The 23,007-nt window shown below is 36.2% G+C and overlaps 1 protein-coding gene across 2 annotated transcripts in view; it reads right to left on the reverse strand.

The window, feature by feature from the left end:
• Positions 1–23,007, reverse strand: part of ALS2 (alsin Rho guanine nucleotide exchange factor ALS2) — a gene marked incomplete at both ends in the record, with an annotated part of 57,194 nt that overhangs the window by 26,733 nt on the left and 7,454 nt on the right. For both annotated transcript variants that reach the window (XM_084245027.1, XM_084245026.1), the window contains 14 exons: positions 75–140; positions 260–462; positions 1,237–1,303; positions 1,631–1,701; positions 2,055–2,183; positions 2,362–2,493; positions 5,067–5,229; positions 9,905–9,970; positions 12,430–12,628; positions 14,469–14,640; positions 16,892–17,074; positions 18,282–18,359; positions 19,848–19,944; positions 21,056–21,224. In XM_084245027.1, the coding sequence (XP_084101153.1) occupies positions 75–140; positions 260–462; positions 1,237–1,303; positions 1,631–1,701; positions 2,055–2,183; positions 2,362–2,493; positions 5,067–5,229; positions 9,905–9,970; positions 12,430–12,628; positions 14,469–14,640; positions 16,892–17,074; positions 18,282–18,359; positions 19,848–19,944; positions 21,056–21,224 (1,795 nt within the window). The remainder of the gene's footprint in view (positions 1–74; positions 141–259; positions 463–1,236; positions 1,304–1,630; positions 1,702–2,054; positions 2,184–2,361; positions 2,494–5,066; positions 5,230–9,904; positions 9,971–12,429; positions 12,629–14,468; positions 14,641–16,891; positions 17,075–18,281; positions 18,360–19,847; positions 19,945–21,055; positions 21,225–23,007) is intronic.

The raw sequence follows: 23,007 nt of genomic DNA on the forward strand, positions 1-23,007 counted from the left end.
TAACTTTAAGCACAAAATAACATGATTTGTGATTGAAGCTGAATTTACCCTCATGTTTTACACAATTTTCTTACCCATCTTCCAAGCCATTCCTGAACATGCCAGAATACATCTTTCTATCTGGCCACTTCAAAACCCCTCTGGAATGCATAAACAAAGAATAATATTGGTCAATTAATGAAGTATTTCAGATAATCAACATTTCTTCAGTAACCAGACTATCACCCTCATCCCAGGCATAAATTTTAAACATTTTCACCTGCCATGAGGCTTCCCTGAAAGCCAGCGTCCATCATAAGTTGCATCCTTTAGGCGAGGATCCTTATAGAAAGTGTACTTGGCACTGCGAGAAATGGGTGGCTCCTGCCTCTGAATACTGCTGCCACTTCCATAAGGTGGAAGGTCAGATGTTCCCCTCAAAGCCTGATCCACAGCTTGGCTGATAGCCCTTAGCCACTTAGTCTAAGAGCAAAAAGCAAAAGTCAATAAGTCTAAAAGCAAAAAGCAAATGCCAGTGGGCAACAGTGTAGCATTGCTTTAATTCCTGCTAGTTTTCCGTGGCAAGAATAATTTTTGTCTCCTAATGCTTTTCTTTTCTTTTTTTTTAATTTAAATTTTATTTTTATATTCCCCATACAATTATAACCCCCTTATTTTTACCCCAAGCCCCCCTTTTCCCGCCCCCTAGCCCCCCATAGAGTGTCTCTTGTTCATAGTTATTTGTTGATTTTGTTATTTTCTTTTTTATAGTTATTCTTTTTCCTGGTCCCTTATTTAAGTTTTCTAGATTCCTGCTATGAGTGAGACCATCCGGTATTTTTCTTTTTCTTTCTGGCTTATTTCACTGAGCATGATCCCTTCCAGTGCCATCCATGTTGCTGCAAATTGCATGTGTTTATCTTTTTTGAATGCTGAGTAATATTCCATGGTGTATGTGTATCTTCTTGATCCAGTCATCCATTTTTGGGCATTTGGGTTGTTTCCATAGCTTAGCTATTATAAATAGTGCTGCTATAAACATCCTAATGCTTTTCTTAAGTAATGATGACTGGCTCTAGGAATTCACTGTTCTAGAATTAAGTCACAACAAAATAAAATAAAATAATCAAGTCTTTGTTTTTAATGATTTTTCAAACATAATCATTTGCTAAACAGTAATTTTTATTTCTTCTTACTACCGCAAGCTACAGGAATAACCAGGACAAAGATTGAAAGAAAATAACTTAGTATACTAACCTTTTCCTGGGGTGTTGATGAAATGAGAGTGAACTGTTCCTCAGGTGTAGTTATCTTTAAGCCATTCCTAAAACATTCATAGGGAAATACCAGCAGGTGTGACAAGCTGTCATTACTATATCAGTCCTCAAACATGAAAAGCGACTTGATCATTTCTAAAGGAGCACTCACTTAAGTGTAAATGTGTTCAAAATGGGGATGTTAGAAAGGAGAGAGGCCCTTCCCCCACCTCCTATCATGTCATGATCTTCACAGCTGGCCATTTTACTATCTATGTGCCGAGGAGATGAGTCTCATCATGCAGAATGGGGAGACCTGAGCAGTTTTTCATGTTTAAGGAAATAATCTGGGAAGCAGAGGGGAAGAGCTGGTGTGGGGTGGGAGGCACACTTACACACCACCGGCTTCTTCAGAAAGTGGCTCTGCCCATAGAGTGGCCAATGGGAAAACATGGTGTGTGGAGAACTGAAACAGAAAACATCAAGATACATCTGAGAAAGCCCATGTAGCCCTAGCGTCTCCACTGCATAGCCCCCTTCAAATGGTCAAGTCCTTGTATGTGCCACCATCTCTGCCACAGTCCCCATAAACAGCTAATGTCAGTGGCCTCACCATCTTTGCTGCAAGGACCCATTCAGGCTGCAAACTAAAAAACTCCCTCAAGCCTGGCCCATACCACAAATGAAAGCTAAATATTCTCTTTTATTCAATAGTTAGAGCAAATCATAAGAGCTTTTTTTAAAAAACACAAACTAATGGTACAATTAAATATGTACAGGACCAAGTCCCAGGGCTTTTAAGGTACAAGTCTGGCCTACCTGGGCATGGACAAGGGCATCATTAAAAAGGATGAACCAATTCACAGAAAACCTCCCAGCATGCTGCAGGGACAGGGCTCGGTTACTGCTCTCACACAGCAATCGACGCTCTGGCTTCCTCAAGGAATCCTGGAATTAAAAACAAATACAAAGCCATGGTTGTGAGATGTAGGGCACCCTTAGCTAAAAAGGGTCATTAAACATTATAGCACTACCACCACAAACAAGTAAGGAACAGGGAAAATCAAGACAGCTTGTATGGATACGCCTGCTATTTGCTGGGGTAATGTCAGCTGGCATGGTTTACCGTCATTTTCCCAGGAAACGTCTTCCAGAAGCCCAGTGTGTACTCTGCTTCTTTCCTTTTCCTGCCGAGATGGAGAGCAAGAGACTCATAACAAGAACTGGAATCCTGTAGTCTCTGGTATTCTGGAGATGTCTAGAGACCAATAATTAAAGGGAGGAAAAGAAAATAAAACAATTGTCCAGAATCCATAGCCCCAGTGTGGTTAGATATGTACTATTAAATTTAGGGATAAAACTCAGCCTATGAACAGACATGACACACTAAATGGAGTTGAGCAAAGGAGATTGGTTCCGTAAAATTCCACTACATACAGATACATATGAAATAGGGAAATAACCCAAGGAAGACAGAAATAAATACTAGCAGTTATCAGTGAGGAGGGTAGGAAAAAACTCAGCATAGGACAGGAGTTCTCAAATGTTTTGGTCTTAGGATACTGCTATTTTGCTTAGGTAGAGTATATCTATTGAAATTTACCACATAGGAAAATTGAAAACAAAAAAAGTATTTGTTTCAAATACAATAACATTTTAATGAACAATAACAATATTTTACAAAATAAAAAACATTGCTTAGTGTGAAAGTGACATTGTTCTACAATTATTCTAATCTCTATTATCCCAGTTTAAAAGAGGATAGCTGGAATTTCTTATCTGCTATTGCATTCACTCTGACATTGTATGTTAAATGGTTGAAATATATGAAGAAAATTTTGCTTTATATAATTGGAAAAGGGAGGAGCATTTTAACAGCCATTTCAAATAATTGTGGATACTCCCCTTTGATATTGTATTAAACTTGTTAAGTGGCAGTTTCTTAAAGAATAGTTCAAATGTAGAATGAAGTTACATCCATCAAACTTACTATACTTTGTTAATTAAAATCCACAGCTCTATCTTAAACAGACTATATCTTTATCTATGCATGTTTTTGTAACATATGCTTAGAAATTTGGAAAATACTGGTTTACTGAATTATGCAGATCTTTCAGATATTGAGACATTTGCTATAAAGTCACATGCTAGTAATATTAACATAACCAATGTCATCAAAGTCTAAGTATTGGGAAACTGTCAAGATCACTGTAATAAATACACTTCCCACATTCTAATTTTTCCTTGAAAGTTCATAGTCTATCATTGTCAATAAATACTATAAGTTGTTTTTGAAGAGACAGGCTCATTTGCTTATTTTTGAGAAAATATCTGCCAAGTAATCAACTCTGAATAATCATAGTTTATCTGGCAATTCCTCTTTCTAGTTAAAGAAAAAAGCAGCAGGTCTCAACTCAAATGCCCCACTTTTCCTTGAGAGACTGCCATCCTTCAGTATGCAACAAAGCTGCTCTATCAGTACTTGCCATTTCATCACACACAATATTAAAAAGATATATCCTCAATGGTTGAAGTTAAATAAAAGTAATAATTTTTACTGCTTCATCAAGAATATTTTTAAGTGAAACCACCAAGTGCATGGCAGCAAGGAATACAGACTGTTTAAGTACAGTTTGGTGCCACTGACTTAATTCTTACGAAGGAGCCATTCATCTTTACTTCCACACCTAATAAAAATGTAGATTTCCCATAATGAATATAGATGAAGAGGTATTGCAGGAAGGAACTAGAAAGGCTTTTGAGTGCTACATGCCAGGAATCTGAACTAACTTGTAGGATATGGAGTACAAGATAAGTACAAAAAGGAGTATCAGATTGTGAAGGGTCCTGAATGCCAAATTAAATGAATATGGATGTTTTTACATAGCGTTGGGCCTGTGAGATTGAAAGTAGTACAATAATAGATAATTCCAAGCTGATCTAGACGGGAAGATTTTTGATTGAGGACATTTTGAGATGAAATCTGCATCTCAGTGGGTTGTTTGGTAGCTAAAAGTGTATCAATTTGTCAAAATTGAAAGTAAAGAAAAAAAACCACAAGGCCACAGAGGAACCAAATGCAGAAAGCCCACATCAGTTCTTGGGCTACTATGGAGACTGAAATGTGACCAGATGAGGCGCTAGATCCCAAGATTAAAAAGATTCTAAACTGTAAGGGACCCTTCAGTGTGGAAACAAAACGAAACTATACATTTCAGTATAATTTCAAAGGTTAGCCTCAGGACTATGTTTAAAATGCATTCAGATCCTAGAGCAGTGGTAATTTTCTAGGACTCTACCTAATTTCTAGGACTCTACAAGAAAGTAGACTAGCCAACCTTTGAAAAATTGAATGTGGTGATTTCTCATAGCACATGCTAAGGTGACCCAAACACCTGGCACCAGTGATCACAAGCCCAGGCCAGGTGGTGTGATAGCACTGCCTCACAGGTGTATGTCCTTGTACAGAAAGCCAGGGTTTTAAAGATACTTAGTATGTACTCAATAAACTTTAACAACTACTGAATGAGTAGCCCTCATAGCTAGGTCTCAATTTTAGACACAGTTTCATAAAATGAATATAATTAATCTTGATAAGGTCCTCAGTGGAAGCTATTTCCATACCAAAGAAAACTAATTTACCTACAGTCATACCTTCTTCTTTCATTTCTCTAAAGAAAAAGAAATTGAACTAGACACATATTTCAAGAAATTTAACTAGACAAATATTAAATTAGTGGGGTTTTAGATCTTGTGATGGCATAATTCAAACAAACAACTGTGAACCTCAGATTCCCAAGTGTCCAAAGGAGGGTATACATGGGTGCTTACCACTTCAAAACAAGTAGCAAGCTTTAACAAAACTTTTGCATAATTATGAAGTCGTCTGATTGGCAAGAAAAACAAGGTATTCAGTATTTCCATCAACTGTGTGTTTTCCTCATTCATTTCTGATAAATCTTGCAACAGTTCCTGGTTTTTATTTAGGAAATCACTGGAGATAGAGAAAAACAGAGGTTCAGTTAATCATTTAGGAATTGACAAACACATGATATTGAACAGAAAAATTTAACCAGATTATACCTATTTTTAGGGGCTATAAGAGTGGAAGATAAATACAATGAAAAGAGTTAGATATAATTAAAAGCATCTATACAATGGGACTTTTTGAATATGAAAAGAAGCAAATAGTAGCAATTGGAACTCCATGAAAGATCACACACTCATGCCTAATGCTGAAGGAAATGAATCATGCATCTCACAGGGAGTAATCAGAAACCAGGTGACAACATAAGCTGTTAATTTCAAAGCCAATTGTCACAACAAGAAAAGGTGGTAACACATTGCTCTCATCAGTTGTACTAAACAGAAATGCTATAGGAAAAATAAAGCCCTTTGCTCCAAAAGAATTGGCAAAGAATATTAAAATACTTAGATATTTTTCCTTCAATTGTTGATTGCCTAATGAAAGTTTATTATAGGAGAAAAATAAAATAGCTGCACAACCTGCAATTAACAGGAAACAGCAAAGCAAATTATATATGAAGATTTCAATGTCAAGATCTTCAAAAGCACTTCAAACTAAAGCCAACATTCAGTTTCATATTCATATTTATATAGTTTCACTATTACATTTCTTTGCAATTGTTAATGCTACTGAGAACTCACTGAAACTATGTTCACTAGATCAAAATTCTTAAAAGGTTTAAAATAAGAGTTGGTATAATAAAATAGTAGCAATTATCTGCTACTTAATTAGCAACGATCATGTGCTAGGCATTAGTTGGAGTGCATTACAGGCGTTACACTACAACTCCTACCTATAAGATCTCAAATAAAACTATGTCACACTCTATCAACTAACAATGAGTCCTTTTATAATTCTTTAGATAGTTATGGAATAGAGATGTTTAATCTGGAAATTATGAATATTGTCTTGGAAAGAGGAAAAATATGTAGAACTTCAAGGAACACAAAAGTACAATGACACAAAGTGGATTGTTTATAATGCAATTCAGAGATCTGAGAGAGTACGCTGGGCAGCATGGCCCAGATTTTTATTTATATGGTCCTCCTTCTTCCTTCATGCTCTAATGATGTCAGTTGAGGGCTCACCTTCAACCCTGCAGAGGTGTTCTGCTTTGACCTGCTCCCGAGAGGAGGTAGTTTATGGTGAACACAAACCCCCTCTGACCATATTTCTCCTGAATGTCCAGTACTAGACCAGAAATGTTCCAATGCTTGTGAGACGTATTACTTTTCAAGACTCACTCATGCCCTTGCCTACATACTTTCAGAAAAGTGGCTCGTATGTACTATTAGGAAATCTGAACTAGACAGACTGTTTAGCTTATCTTCCCTGGGTGATTTTCATCTAATAATAGCAACATTCAGCTTTATTTAAATGATTAAGGTAGTACTTGTTACTCAAAAAATATAATAAAAATAGAAAAAACCCAACTGTCCATCAACAGATGAATGGATAAACAAAACAGATACACAAACATACGACAGAATATTATTTATCCACAAATGGAATGAAATTTTGGTGTATAGTACAACACAAATGGACTTTGAAAACATTATGCTTAGGGAAATAAGGCACAAGAAACAGGATAAATACAGTATGATTTTACCAATATGAGGTACCTGGAAGAGACAAATTCAAAGAAAAGAAGTAGAAGTTCCCAGGTGCTGGTCAGAGAGAAGGTGAAGTTGTAAATGGGTACAAAGTTTTTGCTGGGAATGATAAAAAAGTTTTGTGTATAGACAGATAGCAGTGATGGTTTATATAACATCAATATACTTGATGCCACAGGACTCTATACTTAGGCATGGTTTTAAAATGATGTTATGTATATTTTAACACACCCACACACCTCTACATAATTAAACCACCAGGCTAGCCTGAGGTGAGTAGCTAAGGAATAAACCAGCTGACAGCTTGAGCTGATAAACCAGCTTGACAGCAAAACCAATAACTGCTACCTAGGTTCACTAGCTATGTTCTAGAAGTTCTTAAACTGTTCTCTAAAAAATTTTAAATACTGATTTTGTAAATTAAAGTTCAAAGCTATTATTACTCCTTTAGCTATTTAATTAACCCCAGATTCATAGTTAACTATGGTTATTAACCCAAAAGGTAGGGTCCTTTAACCAACACTGGGGAAATGACTAATTCCAAACTTAATATCTGCTGCCAAGGTGTCTGTGGCCAAGGTCTCCACTATAGATGCAAAAAAAGGTTTCCTCACGCTTTCTGTCTGTCTGATTTTGGCAAGATTGAATGGGGATATACAAGAGAAAAACAAAAACATAACAAGGCAGCAGGCAGCTGCCATGGTCCTTCAAGAAGTCCAGAAGCCTCTCCATTTAAATGCCAGTTTCCCTCTATTCTTACATCCTCCTGTAATTCAATTTACTTTTCTTCATCACTACTGTTTGCAAAAATAACTATCCAGCTTTTCTGCTTCATTTAATTATGGGTTTGGCTGCAATCATTTCTATTTTCTTAGGCCAATGTTCAGCATTTCACCAATACCCATGGTTAAATAAATTTTAATGATTACAAATACAGATCTATAATAAAGGCAGACTCAGAAATTCTAATAAATGTAAGCTTGTTAGCTAAAAATCAGAAGCTCTCAGACTGAAAAAGCAACAAAGTCCATCCACCATTTGCTGCTTAGAAGGAATATACAAAAACATTACAATACAATGAAGAAAGGCTGAAAGCAAACTAAAATTGTCATCCTATCATTCAACAAAATAGCAAAATCAAGGATTTTAAAATTCGTACATAAAGTTAAACTATAACAACCTTTGTTCTGACATAAAAAAATAAAAACAAGGCCAAACTCTATACTGTGGAAATGAATAACCACATGACCAGCCAAGATGAAATCTTGATGGAAACTAGACATTTAGAACTGAATGACTATAAAAGCAAACTATGAAAACTTTTATTTATTTTTTTTTTTTTAAATAGAGGCATGTTTTTATTTATTTATTTATTTGTTTGTTTTGTTTATACATGCACTGGGTACAGTCAGAAGCGCAGGAGGGTGAAAGAATTCACCAGAGCCAGAGTGGGGAGCAGAGCAGGCAGAAGGACCAAAGTACACTGCTGAGGGGAGCAGCGGGAGGCAGGAGAGGTCTGCGCGCCATGTGAGACCCTCCTCTGGTGGCCGGGGAGCAGCCGGGGATCGAACCAGCGCCTCAGAGGCCGCGGGCAGCATTGCAACCCAGCGCTCAACCACTGCGCCACGGAGGAGGCCCTGAAAACTTTTAGATATAGCTAGAGCAATAATTAGAAATGTATAGCCTTAGGTGATTCAAAAAATAAAAAGATTGAAAATTTAACCAATTAAGTGTTAAACTAATGAAGTTGGAAGAGATGAACAGATTAACAAGAGTGGAAAATAAGGGATAAAACTACAGTTATTATAGAAGTGAAAACATTTTAAGAGAAAGGTAGGAAATATTATGATAATAAATTTGAAATAGGAACGCAATGAATTACTTTTCAGAAAAATTTAAATAATAAAATCTGTAAGAAGAAATAAAGACCTGAACAGAACTTTTTATTAAAGAAACTAAAGCAATTTTTAAAACTCCCCACAAAAAAATGCCCCCATGAAGTCCACACATTTTATACATGAATTTTACTAAGTCTTCAAAGTACAGATAATACTTATCTTATACAAACTACTACAGAAAGTAGAAAGTTGCTCAATTTACTTTACAATGCTAATTCAATTCTGTTACCAAAAATGGGCAAATTCAGAAGGAAAGGAAAATCTCATATTCATGTAGATGCAAACATCTTAAATATTAGAAACTGAATCAAGCAATGTATTAAAAAAAACTAACATACATAGTATCTTGGGAACTCAATAATATCAACAATAAAATCAGTTCCTCCTCAGCTTTTAGGAAGAGAAGGGAGATTTTTAATTTTATAAATTATATTTATCAAACACCTAAGGCAATCATCTTTTATGGTTAAATATTTAAAAGCATTTCCTTTAAAACCAGAAAGGAGATAAGGATGTCATTTCTCTATTCGGATATATGATCAAAAACAAACATGGCAAAACACAGTGTTTGGTAGATCTGGGTCATGGGTACATATTTAAAATACTTTCTAATAAAAACATAACTGAATTTTTAAAGTCTGCTTTTGTTGTTAGGTCAACAATTGTCAAGAAACTACACAGTTCAGAAAGATTAAGCTCATATAAGGGGCTTTTTTCCTTATTAGAAGCTAAATACACAAAATTCTAAATTTGCACAACACTTTGCACCTTTCTGTGTATCAGTGCCTATGTTATTTATTCCTCATAATCAAGGAGAGAAAATTCCCATTTTACAGATAAAAAAAAGTAAAGTTCATTGAAGTGAAGAGAGTTCTCCAGAATATCAGGGATAATAATGGGAGCATTAAAGGACACAGATGCTGTGCCTTTTGCAACACCATACTACTTCCAATGATAATCAGAGGTTACTATTATCTGTCCTTTATAAGACAGTTAGTAAAAGTCTACCTATTGATTTGTTCAGCAAAATGACTGAATTTAGGCTTTTCCTAGGCACTCAAAAATACACAGGATTATAACACATGATCTTTGGTTATTAGAATGATCACTGTTGAGAATGCATTTGCTTACATGGCAGGCTTAGCAAGAAGCTGGAATCCTCCCATAACCAGGAAATTTGTAATAGATGTGCAATACCTTGAGCAAAAAAAGAAAACACAAGTACATTAGTGTTAAAATGTAAATTAGTTCTTCAGAATTTTCAAACAGCATCTGGAACAGATATTTCTGGTGTCTCACTAATGAATTTCAGAACTTTTGTGATGTCAACATTCATGAACTGTAAAGGACTGCAGAGAAGGGAAGATTAAGCTATAATCACAACAGAGTAAAATGTCACTTAGTAAAGATGTTGACTTAATAGGAAATTTTAAAAACACCTTAAGGTATGCAAAGGATACTAGAACTTACTTGGTAGATTTTATTTGGTAACTTTACAAACTTGAGAAAATATGATTCAAATTGCTGGGTTATTAATGAAAATTTTCATTTTAGGCTTTCCAATTAATTAAATTAAATGACCAATAGAAAAGGTAGAAAATATGTTTAAAGAACTTGTGCAAGACAGTGTTAGAATGGTTAAGTACTGATATACCACTTTGAACCATATATTTTTCTTCCATACTCCTGGCATGACAAAGGGTATCAACTGACTTTGAGAGAAAAGACAAATTCCTATTTATTTTTTTTTTTTGAAGAAGCAAGCTTTATTTATTTATTATTTATTTATACATATAAGCACTGGGTACAGTCAGAAGCGCGGGAGGGTGAGAGACTTCACCAGAGCCAGAGCAGGGGCAGGGCAGGCAGAAAGACTGAAGTACACTGAAGTACCGCTGCTGAGGGGAGCAGCGGGCGGCAGGAGAGGTCAGCACGCCATGTGGGACCCTCCTCTGGTGGTCGGGGAGCAGCCGGGGATCGAACCGGCGCAGCAGAGGCTGCGGGCAGCTTCACAACCCAGCGTTCAACCGCTGTGCCACCGGGGAGACCCAACAAATTCCTATTTAAAACAGCCTAAGGTATTAGCCACTTATAAATTGTTAAGATGGTACGTTACGGCCTCCCTAGTGGTGTAGGGGGTTAAAAAGTTTCAGCGCTATCAAGCTATCGTCAGCCACTGAGGCATGAGTTCAATCCCCAATCAGGGAGCTAACCCACATATGGTACAGCAGCCTTCTCCTATCTTGCCCACTGTTTGCATCAGCAGTGTATTTCAGTAGATCTGCCTGCTCTGCTCCCCACTCTGTCACTGGTGAATGTGCTCACTCCCCACACCTCTGGCCTACACCCCAGTTGTTCTATAAATAAATAAATATTAAAAAAAAAAAGATGGTAAATTATATGACTTATCACAATTAAGCCTATTTTTAAATACATAAATAACTAGGATTTTTTACTTGGCCTATTTATATAAATAAATTATAATGCTAATAAATTGCTCAATGTATCAAAATACAAGCACTTTTGAGCATAAGTCCTCAAGAATTAGAGGGAAAAAAAGTGAAACAGATCAGGAGATAATTACAAGTCAAGGAAAGCTATTCTAGTAAAAGCTGAAACTTTCACATAAATGTAGTTTTAAAAAAGTAAATTGGTATATCAACTTATGTTTTATTCGTGGGCCAAACCTAAAGATGAAGAGTGAAGACACTCTGACCAAGGTATTTTCTTTCAACAATAGCTTCAAATACATTCAATTTTGCTTAGAATCAAAATCATATACATTTATCTGCACACATATGTAAAACTCTGAAGGGAAAAGGATCACAGTTATTAACAGATTACTTCTAGTGGGAGGATTGTGGGTAACTTTAGCTTTTTGATTGTCTTTATTTGCATAGCTTTCGATAATAAACACACATTACCTATGTTATAAATAACCTAAATGCAACACTGACAGAACATGAAGTCCTTAAGGCTGGTGCTTTTCAAAGGCTCCAAGCTGTGTTGCTATGGATTTGGAGTGGCACTCAGTGCCTGGCATTTAGTGAGTGCTCAGTCATCACTTGTGAGATGGATGAGGTATGAAGTTAAGTAAGGAAAATGCAGATCAATAGCATAACTGAGTCCATTAAAGTAACACAAATTATGCATCACATCATGTCAAAATACAAATTAAGAATCAGTGAGAATATTTAAAATGTAATTTGAATATCTTTACTTGAAAAAAAATAAAACAATGTTGTATAACTATCCTAAATTTTATGAAGGAAGAAACATTTTTATTTTTCAGATAGTTTCATTTTTGAATCGGCTCCATATTTACAATGAACCATTAGTCTTACTTATTTCCTCAAATTTAGTATGATTTATTTAAACAAAATAGTTCTCCAAAGAACCATATTAACTATAGTACATTTCATGTAAGTATACTATCAATCATGCTGCTACGATATAGAATATGAGAATTTTTTATATTTAAACCTTTTTTCCCCTTAGAAAAACTAAAGTTTTAGCAATGCAGAACTAGAGTTGGCTTAAGATTAAAATACTGCTTTGCAATTTCTATTACCTTATATCACTCTCCCTAATCTAGTCTCCTCTGATTAAGGAGCTGTTCTCCTTGGCAGAATAACCCTGCAGAGATTGAACATGACACGGGACTGGATACTTGCTCTGTGTAACTATCCAAGAAGAGGCTTGCATGCTTCAGTATGACCAAATTCCTGGCTTCCTTTATCCCGTGAAGGAAGCTGCTCAGTGAGGCTCCATGCTGACCAATTAGGTAACACAACTTGCTGAATCGGCTTGCCACCTCCTGCAACAGCTGGACTGTACTTGCAGAGCCCAAATTCTCTGTAGAAAAATGAAGATGAAGATGATAAGTCATGACTTACTACTTGAATAACGTATAACTATTTGAACAACTAAGAATTCCTGAGAAGTAATCTCAAGTATGGAACCCAAATAGTGTTAAATTAAAGCAAACAACTTCAAAGGTCACAGAATCTACACATTTGAGAACTTATCAGATACGTTCACGGAGACCCTATAGATTCTGTCTCAGTCTGGTCAGTCTGACTAGGATTAGTAGGTCCCAGGATCGATATACTGAAAAGAAAAGTGTTCCAGGTGATTCGGAAGATCCAACAAATTTGAGAACCAATTAGCTAATCCAACTGTCCTCTCACTCTGAGGATACATAATTTGGAGGCAGAAGAAGGGAAGTGAATTATCTAATTTCACACAACTGGTTATCAACAGCCAAGAATTAAACTCATTTCTATAGTTATATCCCAGTTAACATTTTCAACTTTTGTACTGACTTTTGTCCTTTCCCCTCTTGGGCAAGCCCAACCCTCAGTGCAGGGAGGGCAAGCCAAAAATCATGGCCAAGTTTGCTCTGAACTTAATAGAGTGCACTGGGAAACTATCTGCTTTATTCTAGGTCAGTGTTTCTCATTTCTTGGACTTGTCTCCAAGCAATGAGGGTAAGGTCTATTGGACTAACATAGAAATCAGGAATCAGAACAGGAAAAAGGTAGATATCAGCTTCCTTTTAGAACAATTCAGAAAGCTTCCAGTTTGGATCCCTCCCTTCCCCTTCCCCTAGCCAAAGACTTAGCATGCTGGGCCCACACACTGGAGGGGAATTTATAGAACAGGTAATTTGCATTTAAAAAAGGCAAAACAATGTTTTGGTTAATGCCCTAACACAAAAACCAAACAAAACATTAAAAACAAAAACAAATGCAGATAACCTCCAATTTACATAGGGATTATATTCAGAAAGACTAAATTGATTGGAAAGTAAATGTTCTCCCATTAAAAACAATGAGCTGAGTCACACAAGCCAAATGTCATTGTAATGTGGCAAAATTGACATAGTAAACATGGCAGAATTTAAGAACCAGGTGCTGGTCTGAATTTTAGGCCCCCACACAGAGGAAAAGGAAACAAAACAAAACCAAACCAAACCTCTTCCTCTCCATGCTCTGAATGCAAGGCCAAACCTAGAAAAACTGAAATAGAAGAAACTGATCTTCAATAGACCCTTCCTTCAGTCTATTCTATATTCCATTCTAATCTCCTAGAGACCCCAGACAATAGATTCTCTCTAGGACTACTGACCCACTTTCTGTTTATTACTGCCTTACCTTCAATATCTCTTTGTCGCTGAGTAAAGGTTAAAAAAAAAAAGAAAAAGCAATCAGTTTAATCAACTCATGCCAATTGTGGGTTAAAACCCTTACCTGGATTTCAGCAACAATTTTAAGAGGCTACTTGTAAATCCAAACAATCTCTACTTGATATAATTCTAAAAATTAGATCAAAGGAAATGAAAACTTCAGGGCATGTAATAAATATGAGGACTAGAGGGGCTAGAAGTATTGGTCAGAAATATAGTTCTGAGCATCAACTTTCCCAAAGTTGTTTCTGCCTCTCTGTCACAAATATTCTGAAAGCTCCAATTTCTACCTCCACAAATAAAAAGAGCTCTGGGAGTGGTATGGTGGAACAGGGACTGCTGGGCTATTGATAAAGTGGAGATAGTTTGCAAGATATTGACTGCCTTTGGACAAACAGAAGAGAAAGCAAAAAAAGAGGTAAACCATAATTCAAGATTTATTTGTCATATAGGTAAGAAGAACAGACAAAACAAGAACTTTGTTTTATCTTGTAGGTAAGGACCTACCTAAACTGAGAAGAGGCCTGAGAATCTGAGATTTGATATCACTTAGTTTTGAATAGAACCGTCTTTCTGTGGTAGCCAACTCATGGAGACTGGCAATATATCCCATAATGTTTTTGTCCACCAAGGCTAGATAGCTGTCTTTTCCTGCAGCCACTCTGCTTATATATCCAAGCTGAAACAGACGATGAAAAAGATTAAAGATAGTATATAATTTGTTAGTAACGAGTTAGACACTGAAACTGGCTTGTATCAGTTAATGAGAACCAAATGGTGAGTGCTCAGGAATTTTGCAAGTTATATATTAAACCATCGGTAGCTTGAAACTGGAAATAGTAAAATTATCAAGAAACTGGCAAACATTACAGGGAAGCGTTTTTGTTTTGTTTTAGAATTGGTTTACCAGTACATCATTGTTATATATGTACATCTAGATCGATCTCTCCCTCTACACACACACACACGTACACGCACATACACATAAAAACTAATACAGCCATACTTTTATGTATTGCCACAATACCTATTATTTTTACATTAAAAGTGTTCGGAACTGTTAGGGGGAAAAGGATGTCCCAAAGCAAATTCCATATAGGCTTTGTGGACTCCACCCCCACCCCAGGTCAAAGCCAAAGACACTGGGAACTCCAAATCCCATCACCACCAAAGGGAAGGTGGCTGGGACCTGAGGGTGGGGTTAAGCAGCCAGGTGGATACAAAAGGCAGACACGTGGGCTTTGGGGGCTCTCCATTTTTGGGCTCTCAGCCAGCTCGCAGCGTCCAGCCAGCTCTGAGAGTGACTTTGGGTTTCCAGGTCGTCAGATCGGGTAGGACGCATTAAAGACTTTATTTCCCTATTTTCTCCCTGAGTTGTACATTTTCCTTATTTCTTTTTCTCTTGTAAATAAACCTTTTATTAACCCTTTTGCGTGTGTCTGTAGTGGAGTATTCATAAGTCCCTTTAAAGCGCGCGGGTGAGGACCCACAGCCAGGAACCCGTTTAATATCGGGGTTGCCCTATAACAGAACCACAGATGGAAACTCTACATATAAAGAGACCCCAGTGACAGACACAGGTCTCAGGACTTCTTTTTTGCATGTAATAGGATAAATAAGGCAGAGAGGACTGCTATACTGCATATCAAAATATGAAGGCACTAGCTATCTCTTAAAAGTACAGCATAAACTCTTTTTTTCTTATATCATTGCAGTCCCCATAGTTCTGCTACCATATCCCCTTGTGTTCATTCCTCTCGGTTTTGCCCCCCCCCCCCCGCCCCTTTGCTGTATGCCTCAGTTCTATGGTCAGCTTAAAGGGATTTTCTTTAAAAAGGACTTTTTATCATTTGTTTATGATGCCAATGAACAAAAGCACTAGAAGCCTGAATATATCCCTATTAAACTAAGCAACCAAGTTGTAGACTTGAAACTGTTAACATTCTGTGGCAACTAGAGACACATATTAGAGCCTCACCCCTTTTATCAACCTGGTGTGTGGAACGTTTCATGAGGAATGTGGTGCCAGAGCCAGCAACTACAGAAAGTCAGTTGGTATGTCTGGAACAATAGACTATATATAGGTCAAGAGCCAAATCTTAGCCAATGTTGCCTTTAGCAAGAGACTTTGTCCCTATACATTCGCAGCTTATGTACTTAGCCAAAAAAAACAAACACAAAAGATTAAAAACAGTCAACAGATTATGCTATTTGGTAAGAACAAGAATATGTTATTCAGTAAGAACAAGAATATGCTAGCTTTGAAGGTTAATCTTGCAGCATACCACTGTGAGGATGTGAAGTAGGGGAAAGGAAACCAGAAACAGGCCACTGGTTTAAGTTTTTAAACAAGAGAAGTAGGGAAGCAAAGAAATTCATATCAACAAATGAAAAAGTGAATCGAATGAAAATCTAGAAGATGGGAAAAAGCACTGCTGGTGGTCCCAGGCCCACCAGGAGCCCATCTCTGGACCTTGCAATGTTTACTTTCTACACTAAGTTAAAAATTCATCTACTCTATTTCTATTCTAATTCACTTCTCAGAGCTCTATGAATGCAGTCAGGAAACTTCACTGTGAAATGTACTTTTTAACATTCCTACACAGGGTATTCATTCCATAAAGACTGATAAAGTATTTACTGTGAGGATACAGTAACAAACAGAGTCAAAAATCCCTGTTCTCTTAATAGTTAAGGAGATCAAGCAACAGACAAAATAGGCAAATTATATAGTGTATTAGATGGTGAGATGTACTGCGGAGAGAAATAAGGCAGAAAAAGATAAAGAGTGAAGGGAAATCGGAAAGAGTTTACAATTTTAAATATAGCAGTCAATACTTAACAATCGTTAGGCATATAAACTACAGCAGAAACAAAAAGATTTCTCATGTATTATAAAATTCAGGCCTTAGGATCCAAGTCCTGTTCACCTTACTACAGGAGAGGAGAACTGGATTCTTAGTACCACTGTGATTTTCTGGAAGGTTGTCACCTTCTGTAGGGTCCTGTCGGCCGCTGTAATATAACCCAGGCTGGAAGTCTTCAGTATCCACTAAAAATAGGGAATAATCATGGCCTGCAGCTACACTCCAAACTCCATTTTCACTGTTAACCTGCAAAAACAGCAAGATATTTTCTGTCCAAAATAAGACATCAGGTAGAATTTCATTTCTACAGGATACGTATTAACTGTAACTTATATTTGGATCTTGTTCCTGAAATTGAGACATTAACCTTTTTAGTCTTTATTACTCTCAGTGGAAGGAGCACGTTTTGGGATGGGGAGATATCAGAATCAATTTACAAATACATGAGTTCCATATTCCATTCTGTGAAGCTAGCACCAAGCACATTCCCATCCACTTCCTCACCTCAAAACAAACCTTGTATAAGGAGTCAATATTATTGATGAGAACTTAGTATTTTCTCAAGGGTTTGGGGCAGAAAAAAGGTTAAGAAACACTGCTCTAAAATTGTATCAAAGGGAGTAGAAGCTACCAATGTCTCAACAGACTTATATAAACTAAAGCCAATTCACAACAATAAATAAACCACCTATATTTTTAACTTCACTACAGAAAATGATTACAAAAAGATTTTACCACTATACCTATATGTGTGATTTTTTTTTTAAGTTACGTAATATTGAAGTGAAATTATGCAAAAGTCAAAATTAAATGATATCAAAGAGTGGGCATTTGTTTTATTTTTTTTAATTTTTTTTTAAATCAACTACTACTCTTTTTATTTTTATTTATTTTTTTTTAAGATTTGTTTTTATTTATTTATACAAGCACTGGGTACAGTCAGAAGCGCGGGAGGGTGAGAGAATTCACCAGAGCCAGAGCGGGGAGCAGAGCAGGCAGAAGAACTGAAGCACACTGCTGAGGGGAGCAGCGGGCGGGAGGAGAGGTCTGCACGCCATGTGGGACCCTCCTCCGGTGGCCGGGGAGCAGCCGGGGATCGAACCGGCACTGCAGAACTTCGCAACCCAGTGCTCAACCACTGTGCCACCAGGGAGGTCCCTGGGCATTTGTTTTAAAAGAACTTTTTTCATTTTCACTTTATACAAGACAAAAGCTATGAATATGCAATCAACAATGGAAGCTAAAACAAGATATAAATACATCAAAAAAGAATTAGCCTGAAAACAAGAGACTTCACGTTTTCTAAAAAAATTTTTTATGTACATAGAAACAAATTTAGGCTACAGATACACAATTCTTCTAATTTTTAAAAACATATACTTGAGAAATATAAAGTATTATAGCTTAGAATTCTGGAACATGCTGCTATAAATTGTCACGTTCACAAAAGTACCTTTGCAAGACGAGGAACTGTAGTCGGACAATCAGAATGCCCAAGTTGACCAAAGGTATTGCTACCCCATGAGTAAATCTATCAGAAAACCACAAGAAAATAAGCAAAAGTTACCTGATTTTACATGTGATTTCTGGGCATTAATAATATATACATTGCATATGTACACACAGACACCAATAGTTATACACATATTACAGTAAAACAAAAAATATTAATAACATTACTTTTAAAACAAGGCCACAGAAATAAAAGGCAGAGTTATGAAGAGACAGAGTCCAAGGACTAATAGTAACTAACACTTTTCAGGTGTTTACCACCTGCCAGGCGTTGTTCTTGACACTTCTGTGTACTAAATAATGTTGAATCTCACAACAATCCTCTTTTTACAAACAAGGATATTGGCCCAGAGAAGTGAATTAACTTACCCAAAGTCACAAATTTCTAAGTGGCAAAGCCAGGTCTTAATCCCAGGAATTTTCCTATCCTCACCAACACTCAGTATTAAATGAGAAAATATTTAACTGGTGTTTTAAATTTGCTTACTAGGTGATTAAATATCTCTCCATACATTACTAGCCATTTCTAGTTCTTTTATGAAGGGCATATAAATATCATTTGGTTGTCTTCATGTAGCAAAATAGCAACACTTTGCATATATGTTGCAAATGTTTTTTTCCTGGTTTGTGATGTATCTTAATTTTGTTTGTGGTGTTTTTTGCTGTTCAGGACTATTGAATTATCATGTAGACAAACAACTTCTTTCTGATTTCTGGTTTTGATGTCATGTTCTTTTCTAGTTCTTAGGTTATAGGGAAAAGAAATCACCTAAATTTGTTCTTACAAGGTTTCATTATTATGTTTTATAAATAAGGTTTAATTTTTTTAACATCTATACCTTTAGTCCATCTAGAAATAGAATTCCTATTTTCTTTTTGACCTGAGTTGTGAAGTTTATATCATATCATCTCTGCACATTTCTTATTGAAATTATTCCTATGTCCTTAATCCCTTCGTTGTAATTATGAACATTTTTTTTCTTATTTATATGTCATTTATTTTTCTATGTTTATTTTATAACTGAAAACCTTCCCAATCTCTTCTTTATGCCCTTAGGATGATTCACCATATTAGTAACAACAAATACTCATTTTCTTTACTTATATTTATATTTATACAGTTATATTAAATTTTTGACTAGCTTATTATGTGAAATTTAAAATATTAGAGGGTTCACAATCTTTATTGACTCCCACAAAAGATAAAGGTGAAAGAATAACTTTTAAAAATCACTTTTCCTAAGAAAATTTATGTATGTGAGCATGGTTTTTGTGGTTCAGGGAGTCACTTTCAGGTGCCCTAGTTTTAGACTAGTTACATAATTTCTCTTAATCTCCCTTTTCTCATCTGTAAAATGGAAATAGCACCACTTAACACATTAGAAAAATCAAAGATGACACAGTTTTGTTAGCTGAAATGTACTGCAGATACTTAACAAAAGGATGGTCTAATCTGGGCATGTTGGCCTACATGAAATTAAGATCAGCTTTTAATAGTTTTGCTTACCTGGGATTTCGCAGTCAATGCAAGAGAATGATAACCACCAGCCTCCAGATGAATGACTTCTTTACCATCCAGACACTTTACACACAGTGGTTGAAGCCTTAAAAAAAGAAACACACACAGAAACTCAAAGTAATAAGTATTCTCAGCAAAATCATGGCCTGTCTCAGATTATAAAGTGCTTTCAAGAAAAAACAAACATTTCAAAAGAAAATGTTAAAAATACTGGATATATGTTCAAACTGCTTCTAAAAATTACAAATTCTGAATGGTTTTAATTTAGTCTTTGTCAATCTGTAACTAATTAACCACCATAATTCAGAACTGGATAAGAATCATAAAATTGTGAATGACTCATGATGGTAGAGAGTAGAATTAGAATGCAATGAAATATACTCACAGAAGTCATTTTATCTTAATCCCATGGTTTCCTTTACTCTGCTAAGAACATTTTTATTAACTGGCTAAGTAGTCATTCCACTTACACACTCACAAGACCCACAAATACCTAATTTGTTAATATGAGTTCCTCTTAAAGAAAAACTACAGCTTTTCCCTGTTGTAATACATGGACAGACATGATTGTGTGGTTATAGTTATTTTGGCAGCATTAGAGATACATTTTTAAGGTTTAAAAATAAACTATCTTGGGACTCCCTGGTGGCACAGGCGATTGAGTGCAGCGCTGTGAAGCTGTCCACAGCCTCTACAGTGCAGGTTGGATCCCCGCCGGCCGCGGAGATGGCACAGCAGACCTCTCCTGTCTCACCCGCTACTCCCCTCAGCAGTGTACTTCGACAGTCTGCCTGTTCTGTTTCCCACTCTATCTCTGGTGAATCCTCTCACCCTCCTGCACATCTGGCCTGTACCCCGGTTCTTGAATAAATAAATCTTTTTTTAAAAAAACTGTCTTTTTTTTTCTTAAAGGTTAAAAATTTGAAGCATTCAAGTGTTCCAATATACACAATCTTACCCTGAACACTCCGATAAGTCCTTCATCATTGGGAACAATTCAAAACTAAGATGATAGGGGTTTTTTTTGGTTTTTTTTGTTTGTTTGTTTGTTTTTAATCAGAGCTCCTGGTGTGTTACAATCTGGAGCTAGGAGGAACCAAATTTCCTCCACAGGGAAATGGAGATTTAGAAACCTTCACAGGAGAGAAGTTAGTTGTTTAAGCCAATTCTTAACAGTAAGCAGTGACAGCACTCACCTGGGCAGAACATCGCCATGCCCCAGCTGTCCTTCCTTCCCTTTCCCCCAGGTCCACACCTCTGTTCTCAGAGAAGGCAGAAGCGCATCTGCTTCTCCACTGTATGTGGGGGTCAGAACCACTGTCCGTGTTTTCACCCGTGTGGCTTTTCTTAAGAGCCTGGGGGAAACTGAAAACAAACCAGACAGAGATAGGCTGAGGACATACATCATTTTAATAACCTTGATTTTCAAGGAAACATTAACATGGTATCTGTGAAAATTTTCTCTGCAAAAAAATGGGAATTTAATTGTTGAATGAGTTTAGTAAATGCTGCCTATTACATTCTCTCCTCCCACTACCTACCCTGTAGAGTCATACACATTAACATACTAAAGACTCTGACAAGTCCTACAATTAAAAGCCCTACTTAAAATTTCTTTAACTCAGCCCAACCTCTAAACACTTGGCCACAGAATACTTTTCTGTATAACATTTATCTTATGTAGGATGTCTGTGTGACCTTATATTCTAAAGAATATACTTAATATAATATTACATTAAGGCTGATGGACATTTTTCCCATTTCAAAGCAGGGTTAAATGTTAAGCTTTCTAGTCAATTTGGTGACTGGATGTTTTGAAGAAAATCATCAAATGTTACCAAGTATAGATTTACTAAATTGGTCATTAACTTGGAGGCAACAAAAAGTAATCTTAATATTAACATTTCTGAAGAATAGTGTACAATCCACTTTTGTACATATGGAGACTCAAATAAACCTACTACTCAAAGATGTGCTCCAGATAATTTTTAAAAAGAGGGAAGAAATAATACATGTAAATATTTACCAAAGATAATTTGGATTATTAAGTAAAATTTAACCTAAGGAAATAAGTCCATTAGTGGTGCAGCATATTCCCTATGGTCCAAAAATATCACAAAAATCAACATTGCACAGTTATTGTTCAGGGCGATCTCAAATATACCTAGACTGAAAATGTTAAGGGACATTTCAGAATAAGAACATTCTGACATGAGGTTCTCTTCACGCTTAATTGATCAGATATATATACACATATTTATGTTTATGTATATAGGCATTTCACACAGACAAAACATTTTCAAATTAATTGGGACTAAGGGCTTTATTTATAAATGAAAATTCAAGTGCAATGAGAAACTCATAGGAGACACTAGAACAGAAGAGCTCAGTAGCCTAAGTTAATAAAATGAGTAATGGTATTGGGCAGAGCAAAAAGGTAAGTTTCGATATAGTCTAGGATGACTAACTTTAGAGTTTTGGACAAGACAGAGTAAGCAGAGGTTGATAAACTACAGCCCATGGGTCAAATACAGTCCATCACTTGTTTTGTAAATATAGTTTTAATAGAATGTAGCCTAGCTCAATCATTTATGTATTATCTGATGGCTTTAAGCAACAGCAAAGTTTAATGGTTATAACAGAGATTGTGTAGCCCACAAATCACAAAATATTTCTCTTTAGCTCTTTACAGAAAAGATTTGATAACTCCAGGTCTAATTCAATACTCTCAAACTTTAGTGTACACACCAATCACCTGGGAATCTTGTTATGAGGCATATTCTGATGAAGTAAGCTTGGAGGAGAGCCTGAGATTATGCATTTCTAACAAATGCCCAAATGCTGCTGATGTTGCTGGTCTGCAGTCACATTTTGATAAGCACAAGTCTAGATGACTGAAATTTCTGAACTGATTAAGAAATGCAAAGAACCAACTCCACAGTACTCTTAATACTCTAAATGTATTTAACGAATGGTTTCAGAAAATGAAGTTTCTTTATTACTGAAGTTTTAATCTTCACTCTCAGGGTCAAGTACAATAACTCCTCACTTATCCAATGCTCACATATAACTTCATCTATCTGGAGTTTAGAGTCCAAATAGGAAATAAGGAGTCTATTGCTATATCCCAAAACAGTAAGATCCGTAA

The sequence above is a fragment of the Talpa europaea genome, assembly GCF_964194135.1.
Source record: "Talpa europaea genome assembly, chromosome: 1".
Lineage (NCBI taxonomy): Eukaryota > Metazoa > Chordata > Mammalia > Eulipotyphla > Talpidae > Talpa > Talpa europaea.